This window comes from Pomacea canaliculata, linkage group LG4 (genome assembly GCF_003073045.1).
Source record: "Pomacea canaliculata isolate SZHN2017 linkage group LG4, ASM307304v1, whole genome shotgun sequence".
Lineage (NCBI taxonomy): Eukaryota > Metazoa > Mollusca > Gastropoda > Architaenioglossa > Ampullariidae > Pomacea > Pomacea canaliculata.
The window spans coordinates 21,661,966-21,678,513 of record NC_037593.1 but is presented as its reverse complement, the minus strand read 5'-3'; the positions used below and the strand labels follow the sequence as shown (position 1 = coordinate 21,678,513).

At 44.4% G+C, this 16,548-nt stretch overlaps 2 protein-coding genes across 6 annotated transcripts; one reads left to right on the top strand and one right to left on the bottom strand.

The window, feature by feature from the left end:
• Positions 1-257: 257 nt before the first annotated feature.
• LOC112562807 lies at positions 258-5,521 on the bottom strand. Of its 4 annotated transcripts, none has more exons than XM_025236319.1 (2): positions 5,222-5,521; positions 258-1,381 (listed from the first exon to the last, which is right to left on the bottom strand). In XM_025236319.1, the coding sequence occupies exon 2, from the start codon at positions 1,338-1,340 to the stop codon at positions 765-767; it is 576 nt and encodes a 191-aa protein (XP_025092104.1). In that variant the 5' UTR covers positions 1,341-1,381; positions 5,222-5,521; the 3' UTR covers positions 258-764. The 4 variants fall into 4 exon arrangements, with proteins under 4 accessions (XP_025092104.1, XP_025092101.1, XP_025092100.1 ...); XM_025236316.1 differs by lacking the exon at positions 5,222-5,521 and adding an exon at positions 3,270-3,851; XM_025236315.1 differs by lacking the exon at positions 5,222-5,521 and adding an exon at positions 1,725-1,905.
• A 3,300-nt stretch (positions 5,522-8,821) lies between these two features.
• Positions 8,822-15,856, top strand: LOC112562942. 2 transcript variants are annotated; one of them, XM_025236567.1, is made up of 7 exons: positions 8,822-9,579; positions 10,110-10,399; positions 10,685-10,885; positions 11,269-12,177; positions 13,011-13,261; positions 13,453-13,710; positions 14,007-15,856. In XM_025236567.1, exons 1-5 carry the CDS (start codon positions 9,294-9,296, stop codon positions 13,134-13,136), a joined length of 1,812 nt encoding a protein of 603 aa, XP_025092352.1. In that variant the 5' UTR covers positions 8,822-9,293; the 3' UTR covers positions 13,137-13,261; positions 13,453-13,710; positions 14,007-15,856. The 2 variants fall into 2 exon arrangements, with proteins under 2 accessions (XP_025092352.1, XP_025092351.1); XM_025236566.1 differs by having other exon boundaries at positions 8,824-9,579; positions 10,107-10,399; positions 14,007-15,852.
• Positions 15,857-16,548: the final 692 nt, after the last annotated feature.

The window sequence follows — 16,548 nt, the reverse complement described above, 5'->3', positions numbered from 1 at the left end:
ACATTGTGATGGCAATCATCATAATCAGTTTATTATACAACCCTTGCAGTGTGTGTGTGTGGTCTGCTAGAAGACACGGTTTTCAATATGTTTCCAACACAGACTAAGGGCTCACCGAGTTTTCCGACTGTCACCTGCGTTACAGGTTGACGGGTACTGCACGTGTCACCTGTATCACAGGTGTACAGGATGTTCAGGTATTACTCATGTCACAGGCTCATTAACTACAATTAAAGTGAATGATGTCACGGGTTGTGGAGGTCATGGGAAGCTACAGGAACAGATCACTTGCTGTTCTGTGTGAGTCATTCATAAAATCAAAAACCATTTTATTTTGTGCAGACTAATGTTTCCCAAAGATGGAAGTTATAAAATAAAGTCACTGCAAATTTCTGTTCTTTTCTGTACATCTTTACAGAGCTGCGTCTCCTGTTCACTGTGACGAGAACCGCCATTTGTGCAGTCACGTAAGTTGTAGATTATTTCCCCGTTTGATGGCCTTGGGTGACGCACTCACCACTGTCACTAGCAACTGTCAAAAAATCGCGACATTCCTCTTTCTCTGACGTCGGTTCCGGTCGCGGAAGTTGGATGTCCTCTGGGCACCAAGGGACGCCACCCAAGACGAAAATCACTTGCTCCAACGTGCGGAGCAGCATCTCTCGCTCGTCAGGGCGGAAGTCGATGGCGCCACTTGCGCACAACGACGTTAAGCCATGAGCTTGGGTCAGTGAAACGTTGGGTAGAGGGAGGTCGTGGACCTGTCATTCGTTGCCAGGTCTGAGGTCCTTGTAGTAGACCAGGCTGCCCACCATGCTACCATCAGTCATGTAGCCCCCCGCAGGCAGCGCCCCCACCAGGCGATAACCCCCGATGCGCTCGATGACTTTGATCATGGGCGTGTTGTTGGCGAAGGTGTCGACGTACATGCCCATGAAGCCGAGGTGGCGGGCGAAGACCTCGCACATGCACAAGCACAACTCCCCCAGGCGCCGGCCGCGCTGGTCAGGTCGCACGATGATGAAGGGGTCAGCCACCCGGCAGCCGCGCGAATAGCGACTGAGGGCCAGGATGAAGGCGGCCAGCAGATCGCCGCCGTCCTTGTCCATGATGGCGAAGTGGAACCCGCTGGCGACGTCGGCGCGGAACTCGCTCTCATCGCTGTACTCGTCCACCCCAAAACCTTGACCATGCTGCGCGGCGTCGTGGATGAGGCCGTACGTTTGTGTCAGCTGAGCGTCTGTCATTGTGTCGATGATGACGCGCGTGCCGTCATGGAGTGACGTCACAAAGGGCACCAGCGAGAGCTTGGTTGTGGGCTGTTGCACTGTGGGTAGCATTTCGTGAGGCGGGAAGTGTTTAACTTCTGTGCTGAACGGATCTGAAATCACACAAGTTGTAAAATAATTATTTCAAATCTGTATCATGCAAACATTTCAACATAAGAAACATTTAATGATCGAGATAAAGTCAGTAAATTCCGTGCAGCTGCTAGCTGTGTAGTGAGCCAATACCTTTAAGAAATCCTTAATTCGGTGCTTAACATCAACTTAAGCTTTACAGCCGCGGGATCAGTTGCTAATCTGTCAGAAACAACGGGTTGAGGGTGGCGATGGAGGGTCACTTACAAATCGCCACAGCGCGGGGTCAAGAGTAATGATCACACGCAGCTCCTACTCGACCTCTCACCAGACATCTGTCACTTCATCTACCCGTCAATGTACCTGCAAATGTTTGTGCTGTGTGATAATGCCAGCCTTGCCAGTCGTGCATCAAATGCTGTAAGCTGTTTATACCAGAGTTCTTTGAGCACTGAGGTCAGCAGCTGTAGCAGTCGAGTCGATGTGAGATGCGCGAGCTCGCGAGGGAAGTTTTTATACCGCGGTGGAGGCGGAGCGCTGTGGCTGGCAGATGACAGACCGACTTTGGGGGGGACCTTGAGGGGTGTGGGGTAGGTGGGTGGGTAGCGGCAGGCATTGTGGAAAATCCCGGTCAGAGCAAGACGACTTTCAAGCAACGCGCACTACATACACTTCGTGATGTACCGATAGCGGCTGGGATCACAACTATACATCACAATACGCCACGATACGCGAAGACGAGACAGGATGCGGGGCATTGAGACTGTACAGAAAAGCAGAGTTCAAGTGGAATAGCTTGTCTTGCTTGACCCACAGGTCTTGCACACAGGGGAAACTGCTATGCTTCATCACTTTTAGTTAATATAGCCTTCATCCGGAGTGCGGGAAGTGACATCATTAGCTCTGCCCATTCGTCTTTACAACACTGATGATCGAGATAAAGGTGTGAAAAAATAACCAAAGATAGAAGATTGTGATACTGCTCACATAGCAGATTGCTGAACGCTTTAAATTGTATTTTCTTCAGTATGATTGATGATTTATTAAACTAGGGATTTATTGCCTTAAGTATGCATACATTGACGTTAAGTGTGTATTATTGAAATATATATATACTCAGCAATTAAAGTACTTGTGAAAGTCGAAGGTGTGACCGACGCAAGACATCAGTCTGCGCTCATGTCAAAGGTTAAAACAATCCGTGAAGGCTGACGAAATCTACTAGTCCAGTTTCGAAAGAAAATGTAAAGATTTGTGAAAGTAAATTATCGTTGCACCTTCTGTTCAGGACAAGCCTCAAATGTCGTCCAGCCACAAATGCCACCGGCAAGCCATACTTCAATGGCAGATTATGCACGTATGCTACATGAGCCTGCATACTGTGCCCTCACACAATGAGACTGTCAGCCATCCTTGTCTACCATGTTTACAAACAACGAGTGTCTGATAGCGGGGGTCAGAGGGTGGGAGGCAAGGGTTGAGAGCTGCTTATCTGAAATACTTCTGTACGGCTGAGTATCCAAGGTGACATAACCTTGCAAACATTCTTTATTAGCTTTTGTCCTGTATGAGATGGTGCGACAAATAACTCAGTTAAGTCTTGACTGAAACAACGCAGGTAACCAGAAAAAAAGCATAATGACAAGTAAGAAAATACAAACGTCAAAATAATAATAATAACAACAAAACTGAAAACCAATTTATAAAGGCGTTGTCTCTCCCTGTTCCCCAACAAGTCGCTGGTTGCACTTGTAAACTGACTACAGAATAAAGCTGTAGCTAAGTGTTTTAGTGAATCATAGCTGCTAGACTGTAGCTACAGATGTCTAGGTGCAGAATAACGTGTAGCTAACTAGATACAATGTACACAATGAGGTGTAAGTAACTTCAGGTGTGCTTTTGACTTACTCGAAATTTTGCAGTTTTCTGCAGGTGCTGTTTGGAACGACACAGCCAGATTGTCTCACGGGTTTTTGACTAGACGAGGTGACTGACAGCTTTCAACAAATCAAGCAGGAATGCTGTGAGGATGCTCTCGAAGCTGAAGTTAACAGCTGTAGGAGCCCCCCTTCTTTATAGTCCTACTTTTGACTCACTCCCCACAGCTTGCTGTCAACAGATTGGAGCCTCACCTAACCCTAATAATTACATGATGTCATAGGAGGGAGAGGTTAAAGTCCGCGCACTCGGCGCATCCACGGTGAGAGGTCACACGCAGTGGAATTGCCCCCGCTTGACGCCATCCCGGGTTCTGACCAATCAGACGGAGCTGCTGTGTCGGAGGGTCTAAATACATCAGTGAGGAAGGCGGTGATGAGGGTGAGTCACTCTGTTTACCGGTGTGTACCGGCTGTGTTGACGCCACGACGAGCCCGTAAGACGTCTTGAGGATATGTACCGCGCCACTGACCTGTCCCACTTTATAGACTATTTATATTTATGTTTGCTGTGCAGTACTTTTGCTGGTATTTCGGTCATTTCTATTTAATACTTGTACTTGGAAGTCGATGGTTAGGCTGTTAACTTCCATCCAGCATCCTGACTCACGCACCATGTGTGTTTTATCTGTTATATTTTGCAGAAAAGTTTTCATATTATTTGATATGAAGTAATTAAAGTGTTTTTGGTAAAGATGTATTTTGAGCACTTGTGAAGGATGTGATTTGCTTGCTGCCGTCACGCGTGAATATTTCACTATTGTGTGATGCATGACAATGGTGTATTCAACATTCCTGAAATATCTTTAACACGTGTGGCAGGTGCAGTCGGTGTCGTCTTGCTTGCTAGCTCTCTTACACACTCAAGACAGTAGGTCAACAGAAAATTTCTGGCCTTTTGCATGCTGAAAATCTACACACGATCGTGCAAACATATACTGAGAACTGCGTTAGGCGAGCTGAGTACTTCACGCCCCCATATCAGGGTGGGATTACCACCTATATATAACTGTTCTCTAAAAATTAAGGCCACAGAAGGGATGGGAGTATTTAATTACTGCCAATGAGGAATGATATGTACAATGTAAGTATTATACTAGCAACATAGCTTAAATTCTATCTCCCTGTCATTGCATTGTGTGAGTTCGTATCTCATTTTGGAATTAGGGTTGGCTGAGGGTGTAGTTTACATTGTCGCTTTACCAACATTTCCAGATATAGATAGGAGTAATTTTCACACAAACGCACCATGACCTTACCTGTCATCCTGATTGACTTTAAGGAGCACAGACACTCGGGCTTTTATTAGTGTTTGACTCAAAGATCACACTGCATGCACACCGATTGTATCATTAATAACCATAGCGCAGATAACAAGACACAGAAGATGCTTGTGTATTTTCGTTCACCATAGGCTAAGATACAGACAATGCCAACCATCTTCCCCATCCACATCAAATCGCCTTGTGGTCAGCATCTCTACACGCAGGTGGGTGTGGCTGCTGTGCATCGCGACTTCCGAGGAGAAATAACAAGATTTGAGCCTACTAAATGATTTCCCCACTGAATCATTCATTCCTAAAGCATTTTGTTTTTCTGCTTGATATTGAAAAAACACAAGCAGCAGTTCTTTAACGCAGCAAAAAGAGATGGAGGATAACTCAATGTTTGCTGATGTCACCACTCAGATCCCATTTAAAGTAGAGGCACCTGCTTTTAGTTTCAACGATTTTAAGTGTTCCTTTTCTGCATTGCTTTTAGTTTCAATGACAGATTTTAAGTGTTCTTTTCTGCATTGTACATATGACAGCAATGAGTGTCAATGCCAAAGGAAAATTCCCATGCATTGATGCATATAAAAGTAATGACACAAAAAGTAAATAAGTATAAATATGCAGCTGATGCAACGAGCAAGCCACTCACCTGCAACAGTGTACACAGTCGCTGCACGATTTCCACTGGTGATGATGTAGTGACAGTAGTCGCTGGATGGTGTAGGAGACAGTGTCGGTGTGTTTCGCTGTGCACATGCAGACTTTGCTGTGACCACTACTTTGTAGCACTCGCCCAGTAAGAAAGCAGCTTTGCTCCTGTGGAATATTCTAGAACGTCGGCTGCAGGGAAAGGGGCGTAATCGCAGCTGGAGGCGGGCTGTATTGATTATCCTCCGAAATGTCGTCTCGACTACATAACACACATCTGCTCTTTCTTTCCATCTTTGTAAAATTAGTCATTACATTGAAAAAATGCGTGTTGTTGTTCTCTGTCTGTGCCTGGGGATGGATGTTTAATTGTAGGTTTATTTATAGAACAATCTCTCGTCGATAAAATAAAAATAACAGTTAAAAAAAAAAAAAAAAAAAAAAAAGGAATCGCACTATAGACCTTGAAAAGCAGAGGTGGGAAAAGTACCGCCCGCAAAGTCAGTTGATCTGACTCGGCCGCGAATTTTTTTTTCCTAAAACGATGTTATTGCGTCCTTTTGATAGGCGTCGATGGCCAAGAGACGAAATATACATAAATTTAGAGAGTTAATTTTTTTGTTGTTGAAACAATGTGGGAAGAGTTTTTAGATATACATATATTGTCCGATGGATAAATTAGTTCTATTGTCAGAAGTACGCCAAAGCTGGCTATCAACGACTCCAAATATCGTTTTTGGGTGTTAGTACAAATGGCACTATGGAAACAGGCTGCACAAGCTTTGCGGGAAAAAGCAAAAGTTGCAGCCACGCTATTGCAACCTTATGGAAAGCAAGTATTTTTTTTTAAACGACAGTGTATCTGGCACAAATGTATGCACACATCAAATACCACAAACGAATAGGAACACACACACACACACGTGTACATTAATAGAACATTATGTCATCCATGAGAACAGAAAATAAAAAAATAGAATATCATGAAAGTATGAGATAACATCTATTTCAAGGCATCTTTGAATATGTATCTACTTCTATGTGCAATATGCCTGCAAGACTTCACGCACAGAAATTTCCTGCACAGATATGAATCAGCAATGAAATGGTGGGACACAAAGGCATCTGGAGCCCAGGTGCCTGGCTTACATTTCCTTCAAAAGACATTTGCTCTGCAGCATACGGTACAGACTGTGATGGTGAGATTGTGTGGACGGAAGAGTTTTCCCAAAAGCAACAATGCTGATACAAGAGGAATTTAAAGAACATAGTTGCTCGTTCAACTATAAGCAGCCTGTTTCATGCTAAGAACTCTATAATTTCTGTGTGTCAGTGTTGACCTATCTACCTCAATCTTTGAAGCATTCTTGTGTACAATACTCTGATCACAATGAACCAGGAGCGTGCTCTTCAAATTCTATTGTAAATTTATTAACCTTATACCTTATTTTGTGTCAAAACTTGAGCAAGCAACAACATTTCAAAGTGCATGCAAAATGTGGCATGATGCCGGAAGGTCAGACTAACAGCCAGTACTTCCAAATAGGTTTCAGTGAAAGAAACCACAGATCGAGATTAATTTTATGTAATTATTGGCATCCTACTTCCAGAGGAAATTTATTTACAAAACGGAAAATAAATTGAACCACAGACTGTCAAACGCTTAGTAGACATGGGGTATGTTGTAAAGAAATCAGGGATGATAATGTGTGCTTTCCATACACTCATACACAAAGTAAATTACAGACACGCGTTATGCACGCTCAGGGTCAGGACAGGGTCACGCTGAAGTCATCGTTCTAAAAAAAGCGTCTTCTAATTATAACTGCATCTCGCAACACAAGACAGAATGGTCAGCTGGCCGGCCAGTCTCGGTCCGTCAATAGTATGATATCATCCCCATTTTCATACTTTGGTATTTTTTTCTTGCATATTTTTTTCTACATCGCATTGAGCTCGCTGCAAATGCGCTATATTATTATACTGTAGCTTGTATATTACAGAATACATGTATAACGAATTAGAGGCTTCTTGTATATTACAGAATATAAGGAATTAGAGGCTTCGAGAAGAAAGTAATTAATATACTGCGTGTTTTAAAAATATGGATCACATCAAAATAATTTGACATATTCATTTAGAGTGCAGAGTTATGAATATCATTGTATTAAACAATATTAGAAAATGAAGCAGACGAGTCGAGGTGTAATCGATCAACGGACGGCTCGCGAGTGTTGGTCGGAGAAAGGGAAGTAACTGGTATAATCAGGAATTACAAAATGTTTTTTTTAACCTTGCGACTGTCTCCCTTTAGAACAAGTTTTCTTTTGTTATAACCTTTCGCTTCTGCTGTCCGTGCCACTCATTTACTCGCATTATCTTAGATAAATGCCTCAATTCACCGCGCGTGTTTTTGTGAAATTGTGCTAAATATACTTGATCGTTCTTCGTCTTTTGATACGCATTCATTATTGTTTAACAATAAAGATTTTGAGTCTTTACAACCCGCCTTTATCTCTTTCTCCCGCTCTTTCATCGGTGCCGTTCAACAATTCATCCTTCTGTCTGTCGGATGAGGTAGTGAAGCATTTTGAGGATGAGATAGAAGTTTAAAAGCCTACTGAGCCTGGCTTGTACTGGGTGTGCAACTGTTGTAAGCCACCTGTTCTTCATCTTTTCATCAGCTAAAGACGACTTTTCTTGCCGGCCTCACAGGGTCTCACAGGGTCTCACAGGGTCTCACAGGTAGCCCAGTTTCTGGTCGTGTAGTCCTTGGAATTTCCACGACAGCTGGCAGTCCTGACACTTTGTTGTCGCTGACTAGCCCCTTGCCTCAAGATTCTCTAACCCGGGTGTTCCGACTGTCTCCCGAGTCTCAAGTCTCTCAATGAAGCCTTTCTGGCTAAAGTCTCGAACAAAAGTCCCTGGACGTTGAAGACAGTTGATAACTTGACGACCGTTGACCAAGCGCTCCGTTTGCACTGACATCGTGCAGAGAAGTGCCTGGGAAGTTCTTCTTTCCTTACTTAAACTTAGTACGTTCAAACACCCCACCCCCCCACACACACACACAAACCAGGGATATGGCATTAGACAAACACACAACTATAAGCATCTTTCAGCCATGCAATCATTAGTTAGCCAGCGCGACAAGAGAAACAAGAAGACATACTCTACATGACCATGACTAGGATGAGAAAGACTACATCCTTCTAACCAGGAAAGGACACCCAACTGTATTTACAGTTTCTAGCCTGTGTTTAGTGAAGAAGAGCAGGTTGAAAACTGCTGCAAAAGAAAAAGCATTTCCAAATTTTCCACAAGGAATTTTTAATTGATTGTAAAATATTGAAAGGCATATTCTATCTCCGCATCAACATGGATCCTCCTAATGGTATTTGAAAGTGGAGCTGTGTAGATTCTACAAATGAAAGTGGGTGCGGCGTTGTGTGCCTTTCATAAAGTGTGTGATAGGGATATTCTTGCATCGGTTAAAAGTAGGCCTTGTAAAAGTCACGTGACTAGATTTGACGCTCTCGCCTAGTGTAACCTATTGGATGAATGGAGAGTTGACTGCTGTTCCCTTCCCCATCTCCCAATCAAATTTGTTCGTTTAGTGCAATTGCTGTCAGAACTGTATATATATATGCTATATCTACACGACTACACGTCACGCTGACATGCAGTGACCTACTGCACCTACACTCAAGTGCCGGTTCCGTCATGCTGTGGTGATTTCATGTCTCGCGCCAAGTGTCATATTCTATCCACCATCTTGTCCCGCTGGCGGTGTGGGCGATCCATCAAGCCAACGTTAAATAAAAAAGACAAAAGACAGTTGCACCGTTCTCACTACCCCTAACCCCACTTCTTACCTGGCGAGCGCGCGCAAACCAGTGACGTCACTCACAGGTGCAAAGGAGTGGCGCTAGTAGCAAGAGGACACCTCCGTCTTCCCTTACAAACACAGCGACAGCGGAAACAGACCTCGCTACACGAGCCAAAGGTGTCCTTGCTGTTGTTTACCGGTGCGACAGCGGAAGACTTCGCGTGTGTTTGTGATGTGAACGCAGATGACTGGGATTCCAGGTTATGCGGTCTTCTTGTGCTACTGGCTGCAGTTACTGGAAAATGTTTCCGCATCCAACGTGCCTCTGGGCCCTGACGTGGGGCTCGCCGGACACTTGCCAAACGTGGCGGCCGTCGTGGGACCAACAGACCGACGCCATCAGTCCGACTCCTGTCAACTCGCGGCCTCCTTCAAGGGTGGCCCCGTGTCGCCGTCCTCCGCGCTCGTGGAGTACTCGCTGACGTATGTCCACGACGACATGGAGGTCCCCGCCAACGACAGTCTCAAGGGTAAGAAACGTTAGTCACAGGCATCAGCACAGTTTGGCAAACAGTAAATACAATGACTATTTCCAAAGATACATACGGGGAAGGGGAAGGGAGGGAGGAATTGATATTTTACGCCGAACCAGTAACTAAGACAAGGCAGCCAGCCCTGTAAACAGATGCCACATGCAGAGAAAGATACATACGGGAAAGACAAACAGTGAATAGAATCGTTATTTTCCAAAGATACAAGGAGCACAAACAATATTGTAAGTTGATTTCATATTCCGCGGTGTAAGGTCAAAACACCTGGCTGAGCACCGAGGCATGTGTATTATGTACAAGCCCCATGCAGCTACCCGAGCTGAGAGCATTGCACACACACAAGGAGGGGCGTCTCTGTCCCCCTGACAAAGCAAACAGGTATTTTAATTCCGTTGTTACACATCCTTGACATTTACAGCAAACATTGAACATCAAACTAGCTTTTACACCAAAGTGACCGATAAAGCACGAACGAACGGTGCGTATGTGTGTGTGTGGATGTGTAGCAGGTCCACTGTTCTCGTCACCGGATGTGGTGTTTCGCGGTGACCACTGGGTGCGCGTGACGAGCAGCGCGGGCCGTAGTCTGCTGCACCTGGACGACAACTACCGCGTGCTGTCGCTGGGCACGCTGTCCATCCGCACCACGCACGTCACCATCACCGTCAGTGACGTCCCCGAAGGATGTCTGATGGAGAGGTCTGAAGAAGACAGGAAGAGAAGCATCAGGATATTGTTACTCAACAGTTCCAGCACGAACTCTGGTGTCTACGTCACCGGTGCGGACAAGCTTGTCGAGGTTTGTTACATCTTTCCTCTGTTTTGGGGGAGCTATCGTTATTTGACCTTTTATCTTTTAACGACAATCTTAATAAATTATGCACTCATATAATTTCACATATACTTATTTAAAAAACATCTTGCGTATGGCACAAGACAGACAATATTGTTATCATTGTTTTTTGAGACTTGCCAAATTACTTTTTGGTCATCAGACATGACGGAAGGTGCCCCAGCTAAATACTAAAAAAAGTCCAACTTCATTTGAGAAAAGGGGGAAATAAAAAAGCAGTTTTCTCTCTAGGTCTGTAACCTTGAAGCTACCCGAGGAAGCAGGAACGAGGCTCAGTTTGAGTACGTCTGCTGCAGCATGACGTCACCTCTGGAGGAGTCTCGTGCCGAGCCGGGGGTTAATGAAAGCTCGAAGGATGTACATCTCGTCTGCTACACGCTAACTCACAGTCAGTGGTCGCACTTGCTGACGGCTGGCATATGGGGTCTGAAGGTAAAGGTTTGATTAATTGTTCACAACCGGGTGCGAACACAGTACCTGACAGCACAGGGTACAGGATGTGCAGGAGCAAGCACCCGGCAAACGTATACAATAGCAACAATGTCAACTAAAAATGTCAATCCTCAATGTTAACCCTCAAGTCTCTCTCAATATTAACTATCCTTGCTCAGAAGAAGCTTAACGATCTTCCTTAGTGGCTGGTGTGTCGGGTACATGCTGGCAAAGGGCTGCCTCCCTGTACCCGAGATAACCTAAGCTTAGGCATCGGACCAATGTTGGACCTGGATCCTATGCTGTCTGCGGATGTTGTTTGTTAACCATTAAATTGAATTAAAATTACTTTTTAAAAGATTTTTATACTTTCTGTCTGCAAGGTACTCGTAATTCTGTTCACCCCTTTGCTGATACCACGAAACCTGTTTGGAGAAGGATTTGCATCTGAAACATTTAGTTACCAACTGCCGAAGAGAAATGATCACCAGCTGCCCGAGACGACAGGTGCCAGCGACCAGACCTTGTCGCTCACACTCACGGTTGTGAAGGAGACGGCCACACCACGAATACTAAAGTGTGGGTCGTTGTCTAAAGGTCTTCCGCCCAAACTCTACGTTGACAAGATGGAAGGAGAAGAAATGGTCCACTTTTTAAACTTTCTTGATGGCAAAGGCATCCAGAGGAACATAATGTACGAGGTGGATGTGGACACAGTGATGTTCTCCATCAAGCGACGGAAACTGCTGACCAGATGGGAGATTCCTGTCGGCTTTTTCCAGCTTTTCTATGACCAGGTCTTGCGTTGTCACGTGAGGCATGCGACAGGGTTGACAGCGTGTTGCGAGGCCAACATCTGCGGAGAGAGCGACGACAACCGCGACAACGCTTACAAGAGCAGTTACATCCCCTGGTACAAACTATGTCGCCTGCTAGCGCGGTTACTGTTTCTGTGTACCCTGACCTTACCCTGGGTGTTGAGAATGATGTTTTATTATGTGTATGAACAGCATCTGGAGGAGGACAAAAAAAGGGCCGCAGACAGGCTGGGTGTGACGTACTCGTTCTCTGGGTCGCTGGCCCTGTACCTGACACCCGGTCACGATGTCTTCCTCGTGCTCTACGGCATGTCCTTCACCTTCATCCTTGCCTACGAAATATTTGACAGCAGTTTTCGCAGGGATGTCAAGAAAATACTCCTGGCCAGCATGCGGGACCTGTACTCCGAGCGTGCGAAGAAAGGACAGGGTGGTCAGTCGAAACTGCTTAGAAAGGTCCTGTCCCCAGTGAGGGTGAGCACTCCGTGTCTTTCAGTCCTACTATGTCTGCCATCATTGTCTGCACTACTGTCATGTCATTGTCTGTACTACTGTCATGTCATTGTCTGCACTACTGTCATGTCATTTTCTGCACTACTGTCATGTCATTGTCTGTACTACTGTCATGTCATTGTCTGCACTACTGTCATGTCATTGTCTGCACTACTGTCATGTCATTGTCTGTACTACTGTCATGTCATTGTCTGCACTACCGTCATGTCATTGTCTGCACTACTGTCATGTCATTTTCTGCACTACTGTCATTGTCTGTACTACTGTCATGTCATTGTCTGCACTACTGTCATGTCATTGTCTGCACTACTGTCATGTCATTGTCTGTACTACTGTCATGTCATTGTCTGCACTACCGTCATGTCATTGTCTGCACTACTGCATTGTCTGGTCTACTTTCATCACTGTCGCCGTTTTCTACTGTCATGTCTGTCATCGTTGTCTTCTGACTTTATGTCAAACATGACAGCTGGAGTTAAACACTAACCTGATTGTTTTTACTACATTATAAGACACTATGGACAAAAATTTCTAATTGCTACCGTTAAATGAGAGATAATGCCATATAATTTTTTATTTTAACATACACAAGTCACATAACAGATATTGTTTTAGCAGTACATGAAGTTATTGTTATGGCATTACATTCGTCACATATATTGTTGTTACATCATTACAAAATACTCAGAATTCTTTCGTACCACTGGTCACTACCCTGACTGACTTTAATATTAATATTGTAGAGTTATTATTACTTCCAACATTGTATAATTACGATCAAACCCCTTTTTCAGCGACGCGGGATATACGGGCTGCCCATGCTGTGTGTCGCGAGTCCGCTGGTGGTGCTGTACTTGGCATACTACCTGTTCCCCAGCGTCAACCTGACCGTGCGGCTGCTCGCTCACCTGGGCAACTGACACCTTGCAGGCGGAAAAGCACCTGGCCACTGTCGTCACAGGCAGGGAATGAGGACCCGGAGGACAGCGGCATGAGCAACCTGCTTCGCCATGCTGCACTCAAGCCCCGGTGGTTCCTTCCACAGGTGAGACAATTTCTGACACATAAAACATCATTGTTATTATTACTCAAAACATCACACACACCACTGACACTTCACCTGAGGTTGAGCAATGTGGCCTCAGTCTAGTGCTGTTTACTATTAGGTGACGTGACCTCAGTCTAGTGCTGTATAGTGCAGAGCCACGTGACCTCAGGCTGGTGTTTACATTGCAGGCTCTGTACGTCATGCTGGCGCTGTTGTTTGTTTGGTCAGCGACTTTACTAGCAGCGGAATGCCTCAGCTTTTTGGTGGAAATGTTCATCTACACGCTCATCGGCCTGATTATCAACTATCAGGCACTGGCCGGCTACCTGCCGTTTGTCATCTCCGTCGTCGTCTATTCTCGAGGCTGTTATATGGACGTGTACGACGTGTACATCAAGTACCACAGGGCACTCTTCGCCAGACTGCTCGAGCCCGTCAAGACCAGGGTAGCTATTTGTTTGTGGGTGTGTGTGTGGGTCGTGAGGGAGTGAGACCAGGGTAGCTATCTGTGTGTGTGTGTGGGTCGTGAGGAAGTGATACTAGGGTAGCGTGTGTACGTTTTGGGAGGGGGAAGAGTGATGACATTTGTCCCTTAGCTATATAGTCATGAATATTCTTTAACTTACCTATGCACAAATATATGGTTACACAATGATAGTCGAAAGATAAAAGTATACCCAACCCAAACAGATCAACAAACAGACAAATGAAGTTTAATTATTTTAATTTGCCATTTTCGCAGGTGCAAACTCAAGCGCGAACGAGAGAAGAGAGACAGACAAACACGGCTTTCCGTCGCGTGGGCGACAAAGCTGATCCACCTGAAGGACTAACTATAGGACTAGAGGGAATCAAGAAGAACAAGCTTCAGATTCAATGCCAAGGACTTCTTGTCTTTCTGGACCAGTCAGACATGGTGTACACACCAGAGGCTTTTTTTCATCACACTTTGAACCTCAGTTACTATGGCTGTCCCGGCCCTTTCTACAAGAGAGTGATGATGGCTTTAGCAAAGCTCTCGAAGCTTATCATCTTCCTTTTCTTTGCTCTAGTCATCGTCATGATGTTTGGAGATGCTGTGGATCTCAGTTTTACAAACCAGTTCTTGTTGTCGGCTGCTGCCACTAGCCTGCCGTTCTTACAAAAGCTGTTTTTAAGACACGACAACGACGCCAAGAGCGACTACTGTGACGAGGAAATTCAGTTCTCGGCAGTTTTAGACGAAGCCATCAATAACTTCAAGATCACATTTCCGGTGGAGGACCTCGTCCTGAAGGATGTACGTCCTGTGGCACCTGGATGTCAGGTAGAAGACTGTAGCAAGTCGCAGTTTGTGCTCTGTGTGCCGGGCTAGCAGCTCAGCAACATCCAGCTTGTGGTGTGTCACAGGTGCTCATTCCAAAATATCAAATGGATTAATAATGAATGTGTTTTGCAATGATTATATAACAATGTGATACAAAGCAGCCAAAAAGTGCACAAAAACGCCAAAGGTTCAAAGATCTATGACAATATATAAAATATATGTAAGTATGAACCAAATTTCTGTCAAAAAGAATTGAAAAACTGCAGTGATTTGAGCTTTAATAAATAGTTTTAAAATAAGTAAAATCCATGAAATGAAGTATTCCAGGTTAGATTTCAGTTTATGGTATTAACTACAAACTTTTTTAAAAAAAGATGAAAATTTTAACAACTTGTACTTTTGTAACCAAGAAAAGGAAACCTGCATAAAAATAAAAATTCAGTAAATGCTGAGTGGATTATTCCATTTCGTATGTTCCAGGTTAGAATGGGAAATATATATAATATATAGACAGAAAGAAGGAGAGAGAGAGCAGGTCAAAGACTGAGCACAGCTCTAATAACAACTCATTACAATCGTTTATGATATGTCTTGACTGTCTGATCTCAGTTCTGCTAAAAACATCCTTAGCAGCTGTGTTGTCCTCAAATACAGAGATTCTAGAATTGAGGTGCCTACAATGATATATGAAGCTTCAGCATAACTTTCAGTAAGTTCCAGTAAGTATTGTTCTAGGATAGAAACACCGTTACTAAAGTCTGGTGGCTCATAAAACTGAGTCAGCAGCTGGTGAATAGTTGTATACGAGGTACACGTCTATAGTAGTATTGCAATAGTCCTTGAGATGTTAATAACTACGATATTGTCAAAGTTCAATTATTTTTGTTTTTGGTAAATCTGCTAGTTTGTGTTTACTAAAAACATTATTCCTCCTGATCCGCGACCCTGGGTAGATAATGTTTATAGCAGGTTGTGCAAAGGAATCCTAGGACGCAAACAAATCGCTTTCGAAGCACTCAAGTATCCACATTTTCATATGAAGTCCAGCTTAGTTACATGTGAGATCAGGTCGCTAACAGTCATTTTAGAAAGCAGACTGTCAACATTCCACGAGAGAAATAAAATTAACATCTTAGCTTGTGTGAAATTATTGGTAGCAACCGAAATGTCTGGACCGTTAAGGCCACTGCCGAGTCCTCACCTCGTGGTAGGAGTTTCTGCGGCTCCGTCTATTAGGCTAAGAGAGAGATGCTGCAAACACAAAACAACAACAACAACAACAACAACAACAACAACAACAACAACAACAACAACAACAACGACGACGACGACAGCAACAACGACGACGACGACGACGACAACAACAACAACAACAACAACAACAACAACAACAACAACAACAACAACCGTGTGCTTATAAATCTTTTAATAAACCTGCTACTAACAATGAAGCAAACTAACATGTTTACCGACTGACCTGTCTTCAGAGCGTAGGGTTGTCCTCTGTCTCAACCCATGGACTGAATCCCTCCAGAATGAGAAAATGATTTAAGAAAAAACAAAAAAGCTAGCCACGTGTTTCTCCTATTTTATATACAATTTTTGATATCGCTTTTGGCATGCGCACTCTGTTTGCCCCTCCTGCTGACTGACCAGTCCTAGTGGAGCCCTGCTCATGTGGTCAGTGGAGGTCCCGCACCACGTGATACCAGTAGGAAAGCTGGAGTGGGACATCAAAACATCACAGCTTAAACCCTTTGCAATAATTGTAGCAGGTTTCTTTACTGACAGTCGGAAACAGGTCTGAGTATAACGGTAAGGTACATTTCACCTTTGGACAATCCTCCATACCACATACCATACCATACCACTAGACTAAAGACAGTCCTCAAGTTATCCAGCCAACCTCGTCACCACGAGGCTAATGCACAATTAGCAAGCTATTCATACTTCGCCCTATGAGAAACCTGATACAGAT

Coding starts and splice junctions, on each gene's coding strand:
- LOC112562807 (XM_025236315.1), bottom strand. CDS start 1,773: ATGCACGACTGGCAAGGCTGGCATTATCACACAGCACAAACATTTGCA. Junction 1,382..1,724: donor CACAGCACAAACATTTGCAG/GTACATTGACGG, acceptor GTGTGATTTCAG/ATCCGTTCAGCACAGAAGTT.
- LOC112562942 (XM_025236566.1), top strand. CDS start 9,294: ATGACTGGGATTCCAGGTTATGCGGTCTTCTTGTGCTACTGGCTGCAG. Junction 9,580..10,106: donor CGCCAACGACAGTCTCAAGG/GTAAGAAACGTT, acceptor GTGGATGTGTAG/CAGGTCCACTGTTCTCGTCA. Junction 10,886..11,268: donor CTGGCATATGGGGTCTGAAG/GTAAAGGTTTGA, acceptor TCTGTCTGCAAG/GTACTCGTAATTCTGTTCAC.